Source organism: Callorhinus ursinus, unplaced genomic scaffold, assembly GCF_003265705.2.
Source record: "Callorhinus ursinus isolate GAN/ISIS: 27379988/994484 unplaced genomic scaffold, GSC_fseal_2.0 scaffold25, whole genome shotgun sequence".
In the NCBI taxonomy this organism is placed as follows: Eukaryota; Metazoa; Chordata; class Mammalia; order Carnivora; family Otariidae; genus Callorhinus; species Callorhinus ursinus.
Genome location: NW_027397087.1, coordinates 33252279 through 33272528, shown reverse-complemented (window position 1 = coordinate 33272528; position 20250 = coordinate 33252279). Strand labels below are relative to the sequence as shown.

At 52.2% G+C, this 20250-nt stretch overlaps 1 protein-coding gene across 6 annotated transcripts in view; it reads right to left on the bottom strand.

Annotated features, from left to right (window-relative positions):
* The window catches only part of CORO2B (coronin 2B), a 131449-nt gene that overhangs the window by 50147 nt on the left and 61052 nt on the right, over positions 1-20250 (bottom strand). For all 6 annotated transcript variants that reach the window (XM_073877266.1, XM_073877267.1, XM_073877270.1 and 3 more), the window contains one exon: positions 9712-9912. In XM_073877266.1, coding sequence (XP_073733367.1) covers positions 9712-9912 — 201 coding nt within the window. The remainder of the gene's footprint in view (positions 1-9711; positions 9913-20250) is intronic.

Sequence of the window (20250 nt, the reverse complement as noted above, 5' to 3'; positions counted from 1 at the left end):
TAAGATGCTTCTCTTTGGGGTCAGGATTTCTCAGGGATACAACTTGGTACTGAGACCATGTGATCACATCCCCCACACTGGAGGGTCCTCCGACTCTGGCATCGTGTCAACTCAAGGCTGGAACTGGGGCACTGGGGAGGTGGGCGGGGGGAGCAAAGGCTACGGGGACTGTGAGGCCTCAGGCAGGCTCAGAGCACAGAATCTCAAACTCACACCCACCCAGCGGTCCTGTGCTCGGATCCGAGCCGGCTAGACTCCAGAGAGCCCGTCCCGATCCCGATCCCCAGCACCTCTTCTCCCCGTGATGTGAAGCGTAGGATAGCGGTTCTGATAGAACTGCAAGTTATGATAGAAGGGGGTCATAGCAGTTATGAGAGCTCAGTTTATTGAGCCCCTGCTGTATACCAGACACGATGGTAAACCTTTCCATGCCTTATCTCATTTAACCCTGGCAGACAGGTGGACTCCAGGTAAGCAACAGGCTGAGAGGCGCACGATCAGCCACCAAAATGTGCCCAGACTCCTCCCCAAGCTCCCCCTCCTGCAGGCATTCCCATCAGTCCCAACTGTGTGCCCCTGCATCACCATCCCCAGGCCCTTTGGGGCACAAATGACGGGGCTGTGAGTGCCTTCCTCTCTACAATGCTCAGTGACTGTAGCAAGCGAGACAGTTCTAAGAAGGCCAGAGACAAGCCTCCTCCTTGCTGGCTGCAGGCTGGGGAGCCCACGGGCTATTTCTGGGCCTACGTGGACCAAGGAAGAGGAGGGAGTGGGCAAAAGCCCTTGTCCCCACCAAGCTCCTGCTTCCTGAACACACACCGTGTGCCCGGCAATGGGCTGAGTGCTTGTTTAACCATTGCGGCCCCCTGAGCAACGAGAATCTTACTATTTCACAAATGGAGAAAGCGAGGCACAGTGAGGGTACGTTGCCCAGGGGGTCACAGCCAAGGGATGGAGTTACGATTTCTAAAGACGTGGGAGGCTCCAGGCCTGAGAAGGAACGCAGAGAGCAGATCCAGCTATCTGGCAAATTGGTCTGGCGTCCAGGCTGGTGCCTCGGGGTGGGGTGGGGTGGGGGAGTGGGTTAGGTCCATGGCCCAAGTTCACAGCCTCACTGGCTGTGCTCAGAATGAAGCCAGGGAGACAGCTCCACAGAGGCCCTGACCCAAGGCAGAGGGATGGATTGTTTGACCTCTCAGGATATTTACCAGTCAGGCTGCCTCCCTGGCCCCCTGTACCTCAATCCAGAGGGTCCCATCCCATAACCGTGAACTAAAATAACGGAGCAACACTTCCATGTCTGCTGAAGAGCATGGCTTCACTTTTCTCAAAAATAAGCAGTCGTTCTTCCAAAAAAGGGAAAAACACAAAGCAAGGCTGTCAATCTCGGCCCTCAGACAAATGGAATGAAGTTGTGACTTCTCTCTCAGAGCACAATTCTCCCCCCCTTTTCCCAAAGTCACTTACTGTACATTCAGGCTGTCACAGGCTTTGAGATGCAAATTGCACCAAGCGGAAGGCAGCTTGAAGAACAAAGAACGATTGAGGAAAGATCTGAAAAATGGATTTGGAAAAGACTCTTTGAATTCCCCCCAGAGAGGGGGAGACCTGTCTGCAGAGGGGAGCAGGGATGGAGATTTGGGGCTTTTCCATGGGAGCCAGCAGGATTGAGGAGCTCAGTGCTGAGGCAGGCAGTGATAGGGAGAGGGAGTGTTCCAGAAATCTGGAATGGAAGCAAAGGCTTCAGGGGAGCAGAAAGTCTGATTTTTACTACAGCCTTCGGCACTGAGCTAGGCACTCATTTCTGGTCCTTCTTTTATGATCAGGCCTCAAACATACGGTGAGTCATGGAGCTAACCGGTCTGCCAACTTCTGGGGTCGATTCCAGAGTAAGAGCAGCTGGGCCGGCAATACTGTTCTAAGGGCTTTAGGGGGAAGGGTGCAGCCTCCTCTTGAGGCTGGGAAGCCCCCCTCAGGGCACCGCACTGTCCCTAGGACCTGCAGGAGAGGGGCTCCCAGGACCAGCAGAGAGAAAACCCCAGCTAGGGAGATGGGGCATGGGAGCCTTGGGACCTGGCCTCAGGTCAGCCCAATGCCCCCCTTGCTGAGCACCTACTGTGTACAGGCCTTGTACAAGTCAGACACATTCCCCACCCTCAGGGCTCTCAGGCCAATCAAAGCAAATCACTGAAGCGCAAACTCCTGAAGTTTTGGTTTTGTTTGAACTTGGTCGAGTTTATTGCTGTATCCCTGGTCTTGCAACTGGGACTGAAGCATAGTAGGTGCTCAGTAAACATCTGTTGAATGGATGGGTGGGTGGGTGGATAGTTGGATGGGTACACCAACAGCTTAGGACAATAATGAAGCATTTAGGAAGTAGCCTAACAGCGGCAGTCACAGACTGTCTCTGGGTGCGTGTTGGGATGGGGAAAGCCTCGTTTGAGTTGGGCCTTGAGGGATGAGAAGGAGCCATTCTTGTATTCTGCGCGGTGCCTACCAGCACACTCGTGAGGGCATATTTGAACAAAACGGTGTGGGAGGGCAAGGGACCACCAGAGCTAAACTGAACCAGAGAGAGCGTGTGGCCCAACCCCATCATTTTGCAGAAGGGAAGACTAAGGCATAGGAAGGTTAAGTAACTCACCCGAGGTCACACAGCAACTAAGTGGCAAGGCAGAGACTCAAGCAAGGTCTGTCAGCTTCTAGAGCCTGATCTCTTAGCCCCTGTCCTGTGCTGCTCTCCTGCTCCAGGGCTCTGCTCTCCTCACTGAGAAGCCTTGTGGCGTTTTGCTCCCATTCCTGCTCAAGCTCGCCTCTACCACCCACCCCTGCAGGGCTGGGTGATGGGGAACACCTGCCCAGCCCCGGTTAGGCTCCTACCCTCGAACACCGAAGACAGGACAAAAAGCAAGAGAGGCCACACCGATTGGGTTGGGGGACGAGAATACAGCACCCCAGACCCAAGTCAAAGGGAGAAATGTTCTGCCACCAGGTCACTAAGACTCAGCTTGCACGAGGGTTAGAAGTGACTCTCCCCGGAGACTACGGGTAACATCCCGATCCCAGAATCAGGTTATTTTGCACTATAGGCAGCTAAATCTGAACATAAATTAACCAGGGTCCCCGTTCCCGGAGAATGTAATAATGTCCAATCATTTTGAATGGCTGGCAGGGAGCCGTTAAGACGGGCACGTTCAAAAGCTTCCAGCACGCACCATGGGGTTGGTTCTGTGAGCAAGACATACGTAGGCAGGACCCTCTCAGGAAACTCCCACCTGCCTGGCCCACCAGTGGAAGTCCTCTGAGACTCTCAGAGACCAGGCCAGATGTAACTTGGGTCCCCAGTGCCCCGTACGGGGCTGAGTGCTCAGTCCGTGACTCAGTCCGCTGACTGTAGGAAGGACGCCATCTTGTCTGGTTTCTGCTTCAAGACACCTCTCTCCATCTCTTCCTGCCAACTGAAATTGCTGCTTCAGGCCTTCAGAGCAGAAGCTTCCCACTGAGTCTAGGAAATACCCGTTCTCCTGGCTTCCAGCAGGGATAGACAAATGGTGTTGGCATATCAGAGGAGCTCATAAAGTACTGGTTGAATTAATGTCCAAGGAAGTCCTTGGAGACATTCAAACAACAGTAGTAACAATACAAGGCACATGTCCAGTCATCCTCTGCCTAATCCTCTGGAAGGTGAGCACTGGGAGAGCCCTGGGTTTAAATTCTGCCACTTGTGGGCTGTGCAATCTCAAAGGAGTCACTTGACTTCTCCGAGCCTGTGTTTCGTCATCTGTAAAATGGGGAGAATAACTATATCTTCATCATGGGACTTGAGGTGAGAGTCAAAAGCAGTAGGTACGTTAGACTCTCAAAATCCGTCCTGCTGATTCTAGTGCACAGCCGGGACTGAGAACCGCTGGGCCACGAGGACAAGCCCGACTCCTGATGTCCAGGCCAGGTCTCATTCTTCGTCTACCAGGTGCCAGTGGGGCTACCGGGTAGCTGCCTAAAGCTTCGGCGGGCAAGACGCTGCTCCCAGCTCTGGCCTTCCTGCAGCCCGGATCTGGAGGCGGGCAGGCAGCCCGGGTGGAGTGCGGCAGGAAAGGGGCGGTGCACCTGGGGAGGCCCAAGTGGTTAATCAGGCCGCTGGGCACAGTGCCTGGTCTCTGGAATATTCATAAGGCCCCTCCAGCTGTGCCAGGCAATCAGGGTGCTGATTGCTCCCCCATCTGCAGCTTAACATTCCACTCCAGAGAGGAGAGAGCTAGCGGCTGAATGTTAACTAGGGAAACAACAGGCCCCGGCCTTCCCAAGAGCAGCCCGAACGACAGCCCCGGGGGAAGACAAATGCACTTCTTCAAGACCAGCCAGCCAGCCGGAGCGTTTCTGTTCACCAGCGTCAGGGGCGCTGCAAAGAGCTGCGCCTTTGGAAAGCAGGAAGCTGGCCTCAGGTCCGGCTCCCGCGCTGACCCACGGGAGGCCCGTCTCCCCAGCCTTGGTTTCCCCAGCTGTGAAATGCGGATGGCTCGACCCACCACCCAGGAGGATCGAGTGTCAGATTTTGTTGGATTCGAGCACTGTGCAAAGGCAAAACATCCGCACGGCTGTCGTTTGGAGTCTCTGTGGACGTGCCTCCCAGCCCGGAGAAAACTTTTCCATCACAAATGTTGGCATCTTAGGCAAAGCCGGCTTCGGTTCGAGGGAACCTGAACAAAGGGACAGCTGGAGCCTCCCTCCGAAGGCTCAGTCTCAGGGCAGGGATCTGGGGGTCCCGGGTAGTGCTATTCTCATTTGGCCCGAACCTCTCAGAGAAGCAAGAAGGGAAATGGGAAGGACACCTGATAGCAGACGGAAAAATTCAGAAAAGAACGACAACAGCAGACAATGTTCTGTGGCTTCCGGTTGGCTCGGGGAAAATCGCCTGGAGTCATTTGGTGTAGGGACAAAAGTGCATCCCCAGGAGTCCACAGCTCATAATGAACGCTGCTCAAAGCAATGATTAGGATCCGCTAAGAAAGGGCCAAAATCTTTTCGGTGTTTGTGCTGAAAAACACAGGAAGCTGTTTGTAGAGAGATTTCTATCAAACTGAGGGAAAAGAACCTGGCGCTAAAATAATAGAACCTTCTTCCTAGAAAACTGGCCAACGTGGAACAGCTCATCTCTATTGCTGACCGATAATAAGCGGGTTCTGAATTTGGCATTACTTTTATGGCTGGTAAGCCCTGTCCCCAGACCAGCTGGGCTATGCCTGTTGGCTCGACGTGGCCGCTGTGGGCAGGACACTGACAGCTGTGGCCCGTGCAGCAGGGGACGGCAGGCCTTTGCCCCGATTCCTAAGGAGCTACTCTTTGGGTGTGCAAACTTGCTCCGCATGGTCTCAGACACCCAAACTAAGTGAATCCCCTGGATGAAAGAGCTGCCTCACCCGCCCACCCCACTGCCACCCCTCGTCCTCATTGTCTTGTTAGTCTTTTCACCAGCAAGCTCTTAAGTGTGTGTAACTCTGGGAGAAAACATTTGCGACGAACAAAATGGACGGCTGAACTGAGCTCCTCTCTATAGCCTCTCAAACCTCAGGGGCTCCCTCTTTATGTCAACATACTGCTTTTATTGTTTGTTTTCTGAAATACAAAACACTAAGTGTGCACCTAAAAAAAGTTAAGAAGCTATAGCTATGGAAAAAGAAGAAAATGAAAGAAACTTCATGATCCCAATACTCGGAGATAACCATTATTATCCTTAGGTGTATATTCGCCCAGTCTTTTCTGGATGATAGATAGAAATTTTCTTTTTAAAAGATTTATTTATTTATTTGAGAGAGGGCGTGGGGGAGAGAGAGCACATGCGAGCAGGGGAGGGGCAGAGGAAAAGAATCTCAGGCGCACTCCCAGCTGAGCATGGAGCCCAGCACGGGCTCGACCTCATGACCTGAGCTGAAACCAAGAGTCCGACACTTAACCGACTGAGCCACCCAGGCGCCCCACACAGAAATTCTCTAATGGGATCAATTATATTTTACCTTTTTGTTTCCCTTAACAGTATGTCATAAAATTTTCTCTCATGAAAAATTCCCCTGCATCAGTGGTTCTCAAAGTGTGTTTGGGGGTCCCTGGGGGTTCCCAAGACTTTCACGGATTCTGTTGGGTTGAAACAATATTCCTAATAATACTAGGACGTTATTTGCCTTTTCACTGCCATTCTCTTAGGAGCGTATGGTGGAGTTTCCAGAGGCTGCGTGCATGGTATTAAAACAGGCTGAATGCAAAAGTAAACACGCAAGTCTTCTAATATATACATATATAACATGCAAATCTTCTATTAAGCCAGACTAACTTAAAGAGATTTGCAAAAGGGTAAAACAATGCCTTTCTTCTCATTAATTTTTTGTGTTTTGGAAAAAAGTTATTTTTCATAAAAATGTTTTTTGGGAGAACATGAAATGGGTTCATTAAAGTTATTTTTTTTAAAGATTTTCTTTCTTTCTTTATTTGAGAGAGACAGAGGGAGTGCTTGCACACATGTGTCAAGTGGGAGGGGCACAGGGAGAGGGAGAGAATCTCCAGCAGGCTCCGTGCTAAGTGCGGAGCCCAAAGTGGGGCCAGATCCCACAACCCCAAGATCATGACCTGAGCAAAAGTCAGGCGTGGGATGCTCAACTGACTGAGCCACCCAGGCGCCCCTGATGTTATTTTAAGTGAATTAACAAATAGATATTTTTTAAATTCCTTTTTTAAAATTTTGATTATGCCAAATATTGATATAGAACCCATCTAAGTAAAAGCTCTTTGGCATCCTCAATACTTTTAAAAAGTGCAAAATGATTCTGAGCTGAGCACTTGGGAACAACTGTTCTACATCATCAATTCTGATGACTGCTTAGTATCCCTTTATGTGGATGTCCCTAATTCTTTCACACATTTCCTTATTGATAGACCTGCAGGTTGCTTCCAATTTTCATTATAAAAGTGCTGCACAAACCATCATGCACTTATGTAAAGTGAAAATCTATTGGATTCAGAGAAAACAACAGAAACCAACTGGTAGAGCGAGCCATCACCACCGGTCCCTAGCAATCAAATTAAACACAATGTATCACAAAATATGAACAAATAAAGTTGAAAAGCTCTGTGTGCATTGGCTATATATGCATGTGTTCAAATACACTGTTTATCTCTATGCAGAGTCTCACACTCTGTAGAGTACCTTTTTCCCTGCTGTCCCTGAAGTGTTTACAAAATCTGATCATATTCTAGACTAGGGCCACTGAGAATATAAAACTCTTTGATACCATTATAGAAACTGAGAAGAAGAGTTTCAAAACTTTTAAGCAATTTGAGAGAGAAACTTTATCTCTGTAGAAAGTAAATTGTAAAAAAAAAATGGAGTACTAAAAAATGTTACAAACATTTTGGGTATACTGGAGAATATTTCTGTTGGATAGATTTCTAGAAGTGGAATTGCTAAGCCAGGGGACGTGCGCATTTACATGTTAATAGTTAGTGCTAAGTTACCTGTAAATTTGATGTAAATGCATCAAATGCACCGAGAATGTATTTGGGCACCTGCTCTCTCGCACACTTGGCGATGCCAAAGATAATTACTCTTTTAAATCGTTTCCTATTTTAATAGGTTAAAAGACTTATTTTCATCTTTTGTGAACTGCTTATTCATATCCTTTGCCTTTTTTTTTTTTAACAGGGTTCTTTTGCTTATTGATTTTTCTGGAACCCCTATCTATTTTGGACATGGATCTTTTTGTCTGTATCAGTTATGGGGTTTGCTTTTAAGTTTCCTTACATGTCTTACTGTAGTACAGAAATTTTACCTTTTTAAAAAATTTGTTCTCATCTATTAATCATTTCCTCTATGGTCCTGGGATTCTTGTCTTGTTTAGAAAGCCTTTCCTCATTGCATGATTTAAAAAATACTCTCTTTTCCTATAATATACTTGGTAGCTTTTCTTTTTCTTTTTTTTTTTTTTAAAGATTTTATTTATTTATTTATTTGAGAGAGAGAGAATGAGAGACAGAGAGCACGAGAGGGAAGAGGGTCAGAGGGAGAAGCAGACTCCCCGCCGAGCAGGGAGCCCGATGTGGGACTCGATCCCGGGACTCCAGGATCATGACCTGAGCCGAAGGCAGTGGCTTAACCAACTGAGCCACCCAGGCGCCCCTCTTTTTCTTTTATTCTCTCCTTTTTTCTTCTTTCTCTTTTAGTGTTTAGACCTTTAACACATCTGGAATTAATTGTTGTTACAGCATGAGGTACTGGCTATTGACCTTTGTAAGCCACACAGTGGAGCATCACAGGGTGCCCGCGATAGGCTTGAGCCCCTGTATAGACCGACCCACACGTGGCTGGGGACCTGCTGTGGCTGGAGCTTAGCTGGCCCCCAAGGTCATAGGTATCTGAGCCCATCTGGTTTGAGAGGGGAGACAAGCTACATTTCAGAATCCTTCCGAATGTGTTAGAGCTGCTGTATCAATGCTGGGCATTTAGAGGCCAAGGCCATGAGCAGAGCTAATAGATTTTCCCAGGAAAATACGCAAACATCTTTAACATGCTATGTGGTTCACGAGGAGCTCCCGTGTCTATCATCCCACTCCATGCCAACAACACGCGTGTAGACGGAAGATTCAGCACCCTCGTTTTACTATTACAGGAAGGTAAGGTGCAGAGGGGGTAAGTGACATGCCTGAGATCACATGGCTGGCAAGTGGCAGACCCAACCAGAACCCAGACCTCCTGCCACCAAGGCCATGGCTCCTCAGACCTCTCTGTCCGTCGGGCTCTGTCCTCAGACCTCTTGGTGTCACTGCGGCTGTGCCCCCTTTGGTGGGAGGGAGGCTATGGCCTAAGGCTTTCTCAAATCTGTGTTCTCCCACTGTGGGCAGGAGAGACTGGAAAAATCCATCCTCCACCACCAGCTGACGGTAGATTTCGAGAACTAAGGCTTCCTTCCGCATGTACCTCCTCCTCCCCTGAGCGGTTTGGCGGAGGGTGGGAGTGGAGATGAGTCAGGCCGGGAAGGGAGAGCTCAGCCATAAACAAGTGAGGCTGACAGCGAGCACTTTCCCTGAGGCGCGTGACCTCCCACGGGCCTCCAGGGACTCTGCCTGAACGCAGAGCTTCAAAATTTCATGATCTAGGCTTTGCAGATTTAATTTGCTATATCACAAAGGCAGCGACAGAAGGGGGAAAACCTTTAGCTAGGAAGTGGGGATGAGAGGGAAGGTAAATTATTTCCAGCCTCTCAGTGGAGAACTCGCTATGTTTTTTTAATGAGTGTGTCATTTCTGCAGATGCCCCATGTGCCTATGGCTGGGTCTTCATCCCTTCCAGCTCTGTACCAAAAAGGACAACCCAGGACACAGAATTGCGGAGCAGGACCCGGTCTTGGAGATCACCTGGAGATCAGACGTTCCAATCCCGAGTGTTAATGGGAGCCCCATGTATCCGAAGGGAAGTGACTTGTCCCACTGCAATCTTTGGGGAAGTTTTGGGAACAAATCTCAGGTCTGCTGGATCCTGGCCTGCGCTTGTTCTGGCGAATCTCAGGAAAACCCTGGGGAGGGCACAGCCACTGGACACATGATGAGACAGTAAAAGGGTGGTGGGGGGGGCACAGAGAGAAATGGAGGCAACAATCCCAACAGTGACCAAGGCGAGCTTCCCCCTGCTCTGGACAGCTGCCGGAGCTAGGGAGGTGCGGGTCCTACCTGCTCCAGGGGGATGACCAGGAAGGAGCCACCTCCCGCGCTCTCGGTGACAATGGCCAAGAAGCGGGTGTTGACAGCACAGAAGTGGTTATCGTGCACATTTTTTGTGATGGGGATACCGTCGAAGCAGTGCTCCCGGTTGGCCACCTTCCCGTAGACGTTCCGGAACTTGGAGCTGCGGTACTGTGGACGCCAGGACATCTGTGAGGGACCAGGAGAGACAAGGGTCAGGCAGGTCACTGCTTCTGGAGGGGCCTGGGCTGGGCATCGGGGGGGAAGGAAGTGGAGAGAGGGGAGGAAGCCTCCAAGAATGCGGGGCCCTCTGTTGCCCCGGGCCTGTGCTAGAGGATTTAACTCTCTTAATAAAGTCCTACAAGAGTCAAGACTGGCATGAGGGTACTCAGACATTTCCCGCCTTTGGTGCACACTCCCATTGCACTTTCCGGAAAACATGGAAGGTCCTTTCACTTGCTGGGGACCTGACATGTGACGGAGCAGACCACCCCCCCAACAACACGTATGGGAAGCCTCCTGCATATCAAAGACTGTGCTCAATTCAGTATGGGAGGTACAAACAGAGGAGGCTGGGAGGCCGCAGAGACAAAGAACACTGCTGTCGGTGAGGATGGGGGGGTGTCCCCTTTTCTGTGCAGAGACAAACAACCATCCATTATCATCCCTCCTCTGATTCTCTCTAGAGCTTCTAATCCACAAATGCACCCTCAGAAATCTCTTAGTCCTATATATCATCATCATCATCATCATCATCCTCCTCCTCCGGCACAGAGAGGTTAAGTGACTTGTCCAAGGCCACACAGCTAATAAGTAGAGCCCTGAACACAGGTCTCCTGACTGGAAATCTGAGACTCTTTCCTGTGTCAGAATACCCTTTGGAGCAAGGTTTCTCAGTGTGTGGTCTAAGGATCACCTGTGTCAAAATCATCTGAGCCTTGCATGTTGTTTGTGAGAAATGCTGATCCCTGGGTCCCGGTCCAGACCTACTGAACCCAATATTTGGGGGATGGGGCCAGAAATTAACATTTTAATTCTGCTTTTCTCCCACCTGCAGGAAATGCCCAGTGAAACAGAAGTACATTGAAGTTTGAGAGCCCAACCCCCTCTCTACCCACCATCGATAACACAGGTTCCAACAAAGCAACCAGTTGGCCCCTACTGCATGTGTGTCCCGTGCCATGCAGCCAAGAACAGAGATGTGCACGAGGGCGACTGGAGGACCGAGTGGGCAGCCCATGATGGAGTCCAGCTTTGCTACAGGATGGCGCCTCCTAAAGGGAAGCCCTACAAATGGTCACGTTCACAGACGGACCCCGAGTAGGTGTTCTCTGGGTAGACGTGCCTCCAGGTGCGACAGGCCACCCGCAGTACCCAGCCAGGGCCTAGCATACAGCTAGAGCTCAACAGCACTTTGTAAATGAATATGCTGCTGGCCCAACTTTGCCACGACCAACGCCTCCCCCTTCCTGACAATTCTCCTATTGTCTCCTACCACATCTCGGTACAGAACGAGGCAAGGGTGATTTCCCTCCAGGAAATTTCCACGGGAAGGAAAACCAAAAGGAAGCACCACTACAGAATCAGGACACCAACTCTGGGAATCTGAAAACAAAACTTTGCATTTGATTTAAATAAAGCCAGGAGCCCAGCTGCAAAGTTCTCTTCATTGAAGGAAGGAGTTCAGATCCAAAAAGGAGGTTCTCGGTGTGTGGGGGGGGTCCCCCACCCCCACTTTCTCCACTGCCCCGGGGTCGCTGTGCACCCTGCCAGGGGACTTCTCCCTGCTTTCCCTGCTCGCCACTCCTCCCTCCCTCCCCGCCTCGGCCCACACCGCCATCCACTCCAATCTGCCTGCTTTGGTCCCTGCCCAGGTCTGCCGGGACTATTCAGGACAAAGTCCTGCTGGACATGGATGGGAGCCCGGTCAGCACCGCTGGCTGCATGACCTCACGCAAGCCCCTCGCACATTCAGGGCATCAGCTCCGCATCAGGATTACATCAGCGATGCCCAGGGTGGGGTCCCAGGTGCTCACTTGTGATCCCCTTACACGGTACAGAGATGAAGTGTCTAATTTTAGTAGTTAGGTGTTCATTTTAATTTGCATTAGAAATATTAAAACTTGTACTCCAAATTCATGATTTCATAGATATTACCGCTAACAAGGCTAAGTTAAAAAATAACGAATCAAATACAAAAAATACAATATGAAAAATATAGCATAGACCTGGCAAAAATTCAATCTGATATGGGAGTGCTAGGAATTGCTCTGTTCCTTCCAGGTAGAACATTCTAGATTCCACAGTTCCCACGAAAGAGAAAGAAAGAGAAATTCTACCTCCTATTCTTTGTTGGTGCATTCCCAGCCTGGAAAGCCTTTATGCCTCTTCCCTGCCCAGCCCACCCTTAGCCTTGAGGGCCCAGCTCAACTCGGACTCCACAGCCCCAGACTCCTCAGAGCCCCTGGACAGCCAGCACCCCTCCCTCAGGGACTAGTCTCCACTGTGTTCCCGGCTCTCTCTTCCCGGGAAGACAATCTCAGCTCCGTGACAGTAGGTGGTGACCCCAGGGCCTCTGAGCCGGACTGCAGATTGGTCTTCGCTCTTCCTGGGCAGCCCACACGAGTCCCAGATGCCATGGGGGGACCTGCTGGGCACCCAGTCCCTGACAGGTCCAGCCCCTCTCCAAAGGGAGCCCCCCCACCCAGGGGGAGACAGCTGGTGTGGTTCAGCCTCCCCCAGCACATAAGGCTCGAGGAGCCACTTCCTAGTCCACATCTGGTGAGCCGGATGACAGTTTCTCTTTCCACTCCAAGCACAGCCCCTGGCCTGGCACCTGGGATGGGCTGAACCAGGCCTGTCGATAATGGCCCAGCGCTACACTCCTCCCCAGTGCGGGCTTCACTGTAGGGTCTCATGGGTGCTGTGAGGGGAAGGGTAACAAGAACCAGACTGGGAGCCACGTGGCCGCAGATGCAGGGCCCTCTTTGCTGCTGCCTAGCTGTGTGACGTGGGCAAACCGCTTAACCTCTCTGAGCTACCTCCGCCCGCTCTTACATAAAGGAGGCTAATAATCCCCACTACCTCCACGAGTGCCGAGGAGTCAATGCCAAGATGCCGTGACATGCATAGCACAGGCCTGGCACCCCTCTGGATGCTCACTTAACAGAGCAGAGTAGGAGGCAGGAGAGGAAGGGCTGGCCTTTGTGAGTCCCCCGACCTGTACTCCCTGCTTATTCTGAATCCCCAGAGGCCTGCAGGTTCAGGGGTGGGGCCTGCACCCAGGTCCTCATGGCTTCTAGCCTGGGTCTGCCATGGGTGGGGGGGTCCACACGGGCCTCCTGAGAAATGCCTAGTTCCAGAGCTCCGGTAACAGTGAGACCAGCTGACCTGACAGGCTCTCCAGAACTCTCCCTACAACACCCACGTTTCCCTGGGTGGAGCCCACTGGTGCTGGCTATACCTGGATCAATCTTCCCATCTGACTTCACCTCTTCCTCCTCCGTCTCTCCTCCACTCTTTCCTTACTCTCTCCCCCCATCCTTCCTGCACTGTCCCCCTTCTCTGCCTTTTCTTCCCCCCACCCCATCTCCCCACTGCCCCATTCCCCAGAGCGTACGTACACAAAGAAGCATTTGTGGTCAAGGCTCCCAGTGGGTGCACCTGTATTCTCCTTGAACATAACCCACTGGTGCCCCTCACAGCCCAGCATCCTGGGGGGCCTGAGCCCAGCCCTGGGGCTTGGGGCCTGCACTCAGCAGGCCTGTTCTTCCAGTGAGCCTGCCTCCTGGGGTTGGGCCCCAGCAGGCCCTCGAACGATGCCAGCCTGCTTCCTAGGAAGAGAGTTTTTCCAAGGGCTTTGTTCTCAGCAAGCTCGCTGCTGGTGTCTTCCCACTGGCGGGTAGGCTGGGGCTGGATCTCTTAGTTGGGCCTGCGGAAGGGCCCCTTGCCGATCGTGGTCCTCATCACTGGGCCTGCAGCCTCACCCCACACGGGCCCACAGCAAGAGCACGGCAGAGTGCTGGACCCTGGGTTTCCACTCCCAACTCTGACTCCTGCTAACCTTGGAAAAGACACTTTGCCTCTCTGAGCATCAGGTGCTCCATTTCTAAAATGAGATCCATAATTTCTGATTTTATGTGGTTGTTTGAGGAATCAGAATGAGATAACGATGCCACCGCTGTTCCCGTGGGCCCAGGCCATTGAGGGGGCCCAGGAGAGCACGGGCACATGTCCTGCTTTCAAATACGGAGAAGGAAAAGCCCGTACCTGACAAATTCATGGTGGTCGGACAGTCACTTGGTGGCAAACAGACTGCGGAACAGAAGTGCTATGGGGATGGGAGGTCAGGGAAGAGGGGGATCAGGGTGGGCTTCATGGGGGTGGGGGCCGTTCGCCTGCACCAGGCACCCAGAGAGCACGGGGCTGCACACAATCCCCGTGGGGGAGCTCCGGCTGTCCTTGTACAGGGTGGGAAACACCTAGCCCAACCTCAGATGGCGAGCACAGGGGCGACTTGAACCTGGTCTTTCTGACTCTGCAGCCCAGATCAGGTTTTCTCAAACCTTTTATTATGAAAGATTTCAATACATAAAAATAGTTGGGGGAATGGTAAAATAACCACCCAGCACCTAGGTTAATTGTCATTAACATTTTGCGTTTCTTTTTCTCTCTGCGTGTGTGTGTGTGCGCGCGCACATGTGCGTGTCTTTTTTTTCTTTTGTGGAATCATTTGAAAGGAGGTTGCACACATGACTCTTGTCTCCTATTACACCTGCATGCATTTCCTACAAAGGAGGACAATTTCCTACATTACTATTATCACGTCTAAGAAAATTTAACAATTCCTCAATCCCATCGAAGACCCAATCCATATACAAAATGCTCCAAAATGCCTTTTACAGCTATTCCATATCATGAACAACCAGAACGGGGAGCCATGGGTTAGTCCCATGGGTTTCATTTGGTGGTGATCTCTCTTTTGCCTCCTTTCAATCTAGAACATTCCCATCACCTTTTGTTGTTGTTGTTTTCTTTCTTTCCTTTTTTTTTCTTTTTTGTGGTATTGACTTTTTGAAGACACCGAGTCAGCTGTGTAATAAAACGTCCCAGCGACCTATCACATGTTGCGTTGTGACAGATTCAAAGTCATTCCCATATTCCCTGTAAACTTCAGGAGTCAGGTGTAAAGCTTTGATTCAATTCAGGTGAAAGAGGACCCTGTTATTCATCGCTCGGCTTTGGGGGGGGCGAGGATGGAGGAGAAGGCAGAGAGAATGAGTCACACGCACCTGGTCCGACTGGTGGCAGGGGGGGATGGGCTAGGCGCACCCAGGGTCTGGAGGGTGGTGGACAGAAGGCTGGAAGGCCTGGGAGGCCGGATCAGGCACAGACACGCACTGTGGACCCAAGCAGGGTGACCACAGGCCCCGGGGGGCTGACCTTTCCACCTGCAGTTCCCCAGGGGCTGACTTCACTCTGAGATCAGCTGGCTGCATGTGGGGGCAGGGAACAGAAAGCACTCCGCCCTCTGCCAGAGGAGGAGGCCATGCCGAGGCCGGGATGCAGCAGGTGCCCAGACCTCAAAGCGAAGTCCGAGTGGCAGCCAAGAGATGACCTAGAACCTGGCCCTTTGCCTTTTATCCCGTGCCCCCAAGCACAGCCTCGATCCTGGTGGGTTGTCCCAGCTAATTCTGGTGAGGGCGGGACACACACTCTCTCTCTCTGAACCTTTCAGGAGCAATCAGCACAGACTGAGACACATTTAGCTCCCTACAAGGGAGGACTTTCTTAATGGTTACTGCTGCCTGAGGTGGGAGAGGAAGCTGCCTTGAGAGGTAATGAGCTTCCCATCCCTGGAGGGGTTCGAGATTCTGGTGGATGACCTCTGATCAGGGTGGCGTGGAATAATGGATAGGACCAGCCCGTCTTCCAGCCCCAAGATGAGATCACAGAGCTCCTCTATGAAAGGCATTGTGTTGTCATAGAAAGGGGAGTGGGGGCCAGAGTGCCCAGCGAAGGTCCTCGTTCTGTCACCCTGGCCAGGGCAGGGAGCCTGATGCCACGTCAGCTGGGCGGTGGTGACCGTGAATGACAACCACTCCCATGGCAACTGCCATCTCCCCCTAGGGTGTCCCAAGGGCTGATTAGTGCTACTTATTCTAAGCTTTAGCTGTGTGTTTTCTCTCTCCTGTTACTAGCTTAGGGGTTACCTGATCATCCAACCCCTTCTGCGCGCCCCACCCCAGGCCTGGTCCTGGACTCCTGTCTAGCAGGACCCTCACAGTGACGCCGGTTGAATAAACTCTCAGTATGGTGGCAGGGTGCGAGGCGAGATCAGGCACAGCTGCCCAGCTCCCCGGATGGGACAGGCTGGAGTCTCCCTCAGGAACCTCACCCCAGGGCTGTGACTTCAGCTTCCTGAAGTTTCAAGTTGCCTTCTCAAGCTGATGTCCCACTCCTGCCCATAGGATGAGGGTCTGGTCCTTACCCTCCCCCACTAGAGCTTCTGGGTCCATGCCCTTCCTTGCAGTGTTTGTCCTAGCAGTCATGCAGCCCCCATGTCCTCTGGGCCCCTTGTCGCCGGGAGGCCAAGGCCCCTGAATTCAGTATGGCTCTCCTTGCTGTGGACGGCACAGTATCTGCAAGGGGACCAGTGCCTGCAGAATGGCCCCAAGAAGCCCACCCGTGTCATAGCCAAGACCCAGTCTAGACACCACCTCGTTCACCTCCCTCCACCCCAGCTGACCAGTGCGCAGAGCTGGGCAGGTACTATAACCTCACTGCAAATATAGTGCATAAGTGATGACTTCGAGGCTCAGAGGTGTTAAGAGACTAGCCCGAAGTCCCAAGCTATGAATGTGGCAGAGCCAAGACCAGCCAAGACCTTTTGACTCTTAGTCTACTGTTCTTTCCAAGATAATACACATCTTCTCTTCCTTTGGCCTCTCCCTCAACTTTTATCCCTTCACGCGGGCTCCATATAACGCAGGGCATGCTACAAAAGTGTCAAGAAACTATCGAGTAGGCAGCGTTTGGGAGTCAGAAAGAATCCAGAGGTCACTCTCCTGTAATTTATTGGCTGTGTGACTAACCTCTCTGAGCATTAGTTTATCTACCCATAAAACGCAAATAATGTCACCTGGCTCACTTCACTGGATGCAGTGAAGTGACCAAATCCAAAGTACCCTGCAAGGTGTCAGGCCCAGGCTGGGAGCTTGCCAAACACTAGCTCCAACCTCTCCCCTTGTCCTGCAAGGGAGAGGCTCTGACCTCAGTTAAGTGTTTACTTGGGGAGGCCAGGATCTGCCCGGAGCAGGAGGGGGCTGGGCTGGGCTGAGGGTCAGGAGGAGGGAGGGAGAGGCTCTGGCCTCCAGATGTGCGAAGCTGCTGGGCCGGCTCCCTGGAGGCCCTTCCCCGGGCCCAGCGCCATGCTGGTCTCCCTCTGACACGGGGAGGGCCCGGAAGGAAGAAGCATTCATTTCGCAGCTGAATGGCCCTTATAGCCTCTTAAGAAATGGAGGCTGTCTTTTTTCTCCTTTGAGATAATCACTATGTACACTCCACGTGGAAGCAAATTGTATCCTCTCCTCCGATCCTAAAAATGATTTATTGCGGCCAGCGGGTGCATTTTCTAGATGATGATGACTAAAATTCAGTCCTTTAACTGGAACACAAAAATGTACCAGGGCAGGTTTTTTTTTTTTTTTTCCCTTGTCTCTGACTCAGATGAGGGGGGAAGCTCGTGGCTACATCCCCAGGGGAGCCCTATCAGCCAGGGAGCCCAGGAGCCCTGTGGCAGCCCATCGGGATCCGTGGGAGAGCCACTTTCTGTCCAAGAGCTGCCAGAGGAAGGCTGACCTCTTTCGTCTTGTGGGGATCACTAGCCGCCTGACGTGGGTCAAGCCACCTTCCTTCCCCCGGCTCAGAGTCCTCCTCGGTGCAATGTGGGCGTCAACCGCACCTCTGTCCCGAATCTCTGTGAGGATGGGACAGGAGAACACAGGGGGACGTGCTTTGCGAATGGCACACGCCTATAACAAGGGGCAGGTCTAGTATCACTATTCTCCTCTCATTCGACCACAATGATCAGGGTCCCTGAGCGACAGCCGCTCACTGGCCCTCCTCCGTCTCTGAGCCCAGGGCTGGACACACGGGCGGAACCCGGCACATGTTCCCAGACTGGAGGGAGCAGAAGTGACTGTTGCTCAGGGTCCTGAGAAGCGCACCAGGCCGGGCAGTCGTACTGACCGACTCCAGGCCTCTGTTTCCTTCTCTGTGAGACTGAGGGCTACGGTCTTTCCTTTCAGCGCGGATGCCCTTTCTCTCAACAGAGCATTACTCAGACCTCCAAAGTGTACACAGGCGAAGCTGGAGATGCTTGTGTTCAACTCGAGAAGGAAGCTAGGAGCACCTTCATGCAGTGGTCTGCGACCACACTGTGGAACCCTGGGCCCCTGTGGAGCCCAATTTGAGAACCTGTGGTATGAGGAAAATGCCAGAAACCTGCATTCCAGCTGGCGCAACCTCTCACTTGCTGGGGGCCTTCTACCAATCGCTCCTTCTGCCACAGGAGGTGTTTGGGCCAAATGGCTCACCACACAGCTCCGCCATATTGTGGTCTAGCCCAGGACACCAAGTTCTCACTGGCTTTCAGTACTCCTGAGAAGATGCTGTGGCCATCTGAGCAACTACCAGCACGGAGATGCTGGACCGCTCATGTTCTCTCTGACCTGCACTCTGGCTGCTGGATCTGCTGGGTTTGGGCTTCCAGAGAGCTCCGTAGGGCCTGCCCCTGAATCCTCTGCTTCCCACGGCACACCCAGTGTCAGCAGGGACCCAGGAGGCAGGAGGCTGGCTCACTGACCCTGCTCCACCTTTAGGCCGGAGCTCACAGCTCCACAGCACGGCCGTGGTCAGGTGACCCACGTTCGTACTCTGGCTCCACACCAACCGGGCAAGAGGTCCCGAACCCGTCTGAGACCCTGTTCCTTTTGTCTGTGACGTGACCTGCTCAGGAGGATGCTGCTCCTCCTCCTTGCAATGCTTTGCTCACTTCCTGTAGGTCTTTTCTCAAAGGTGATCTCTCAGTGAGACCTTGCCCAGGCACGTGCCATCATCAACCACACGACGCATCTGACACATCCGGTTGTGCCCTTCTCCACTAGAATGTCAGCTCCAGGAGGGCAGGCATTTCTGTCTCCCCTGCTCACTGCAGCATCAGCAATGCCTAAAACTATGCTCAGTACATGGCAAAGACTCAAAGAACGTACCTGCCAGTGGGTCTAGGGCAGGGGTGTGCTGGTAAATGCTTACCAACCAGCTCACTGAGGGAGGGAGCGCCCTGGTTGTTAGTATTTACCAGTTTCCGTGGTGTAAATGCTCCCACCGTGACTGTGGCATCACTGAATGTGTAGCTGGTCTGGGATTAAACAGCAGTGGAAATCAGATGACGGAAAAAGAGGTAGAGGCTGAAAGGCAGACAGACCGATGGACAGATGGTGTGAGGCTCCCATACGTTGTGGGATGCTGACCACTTCCCTCAGTACAGTGTCTCTCAGATCCCTGGTCCGGTGATTCCCTAACTTGACTGCACACGGGAATCATCTGAGGGGCGTGTTGCAAAGGCGCGTACCTGTGGACGGCAGCTTTTGAGGATATCTGCTCTAGCCCCTGTACCTAGGAGTAGGCCAAGCGGCACTGTCCCATGTGGTAGCTACTAGCTACATGTGACTGATTAATTAAAGTAAAATCCAATTAAAAATTCAGTTCCTTAGTTAGACTAACCACATTTTGAGTGCTCACTAGCCATATGTGGCTAGGGGCTACCATATTGAACAGTACAGATTACAGAGTGTTTTCATCCCTGCAAAAAATTCTATTGGACAGCACTGGTGGAATATCGGTTAGCCCCCAAAAGTCACATCCTAGCAGAGACTAATCAAACTGAACCTCCATACCCAGTAGTTCCCAGCCAGGATGCAGGGGGACCAAGGAAGGCCATGATCCAGAGTCACCCCAATGACTTTTTCTCCACCCCCAGCAAACGTGGAATGCCTGGGTTCCGGGCCAGCGCCCCTATGGATTCCCAGAGCCTCTTGTGCAAGCCTTTCTCCGCCGTGAAAAGGGATCCTTCCCAGCTCTGTCCTGCCTCCCTTATGCTCTCAGAGCAGATCAAAGTGGGAACGAACATGGTTGGGATGGCACATTCTCAACAGCCTGCAGATGGGAGGATCCAGCTCCAGCTCCCAAGGATGCTGCCCACTGCCCATCACCCAGTGCAAGTCCAGCCAGACATGAAGTCTATTCCTGGAGCAGGCTTCTGCCCTGAATCCCTGCAGTCTTTCCTGTTCTGCTGAGCAGGACTGGACACGTGAGGAGAAGGCCGCCGGCCTGCACTGCTCCGAGATTTTCAGGAGAGCTTCCCACCTCCCTCAAGATGGCTGCCGAGTGGGGAAGTCTTTCCCGAAGACCCCAGGCTCTGTCCTGTGCTCTCCTTTTCCTGGCTCAGCACGCCCATAACAATAG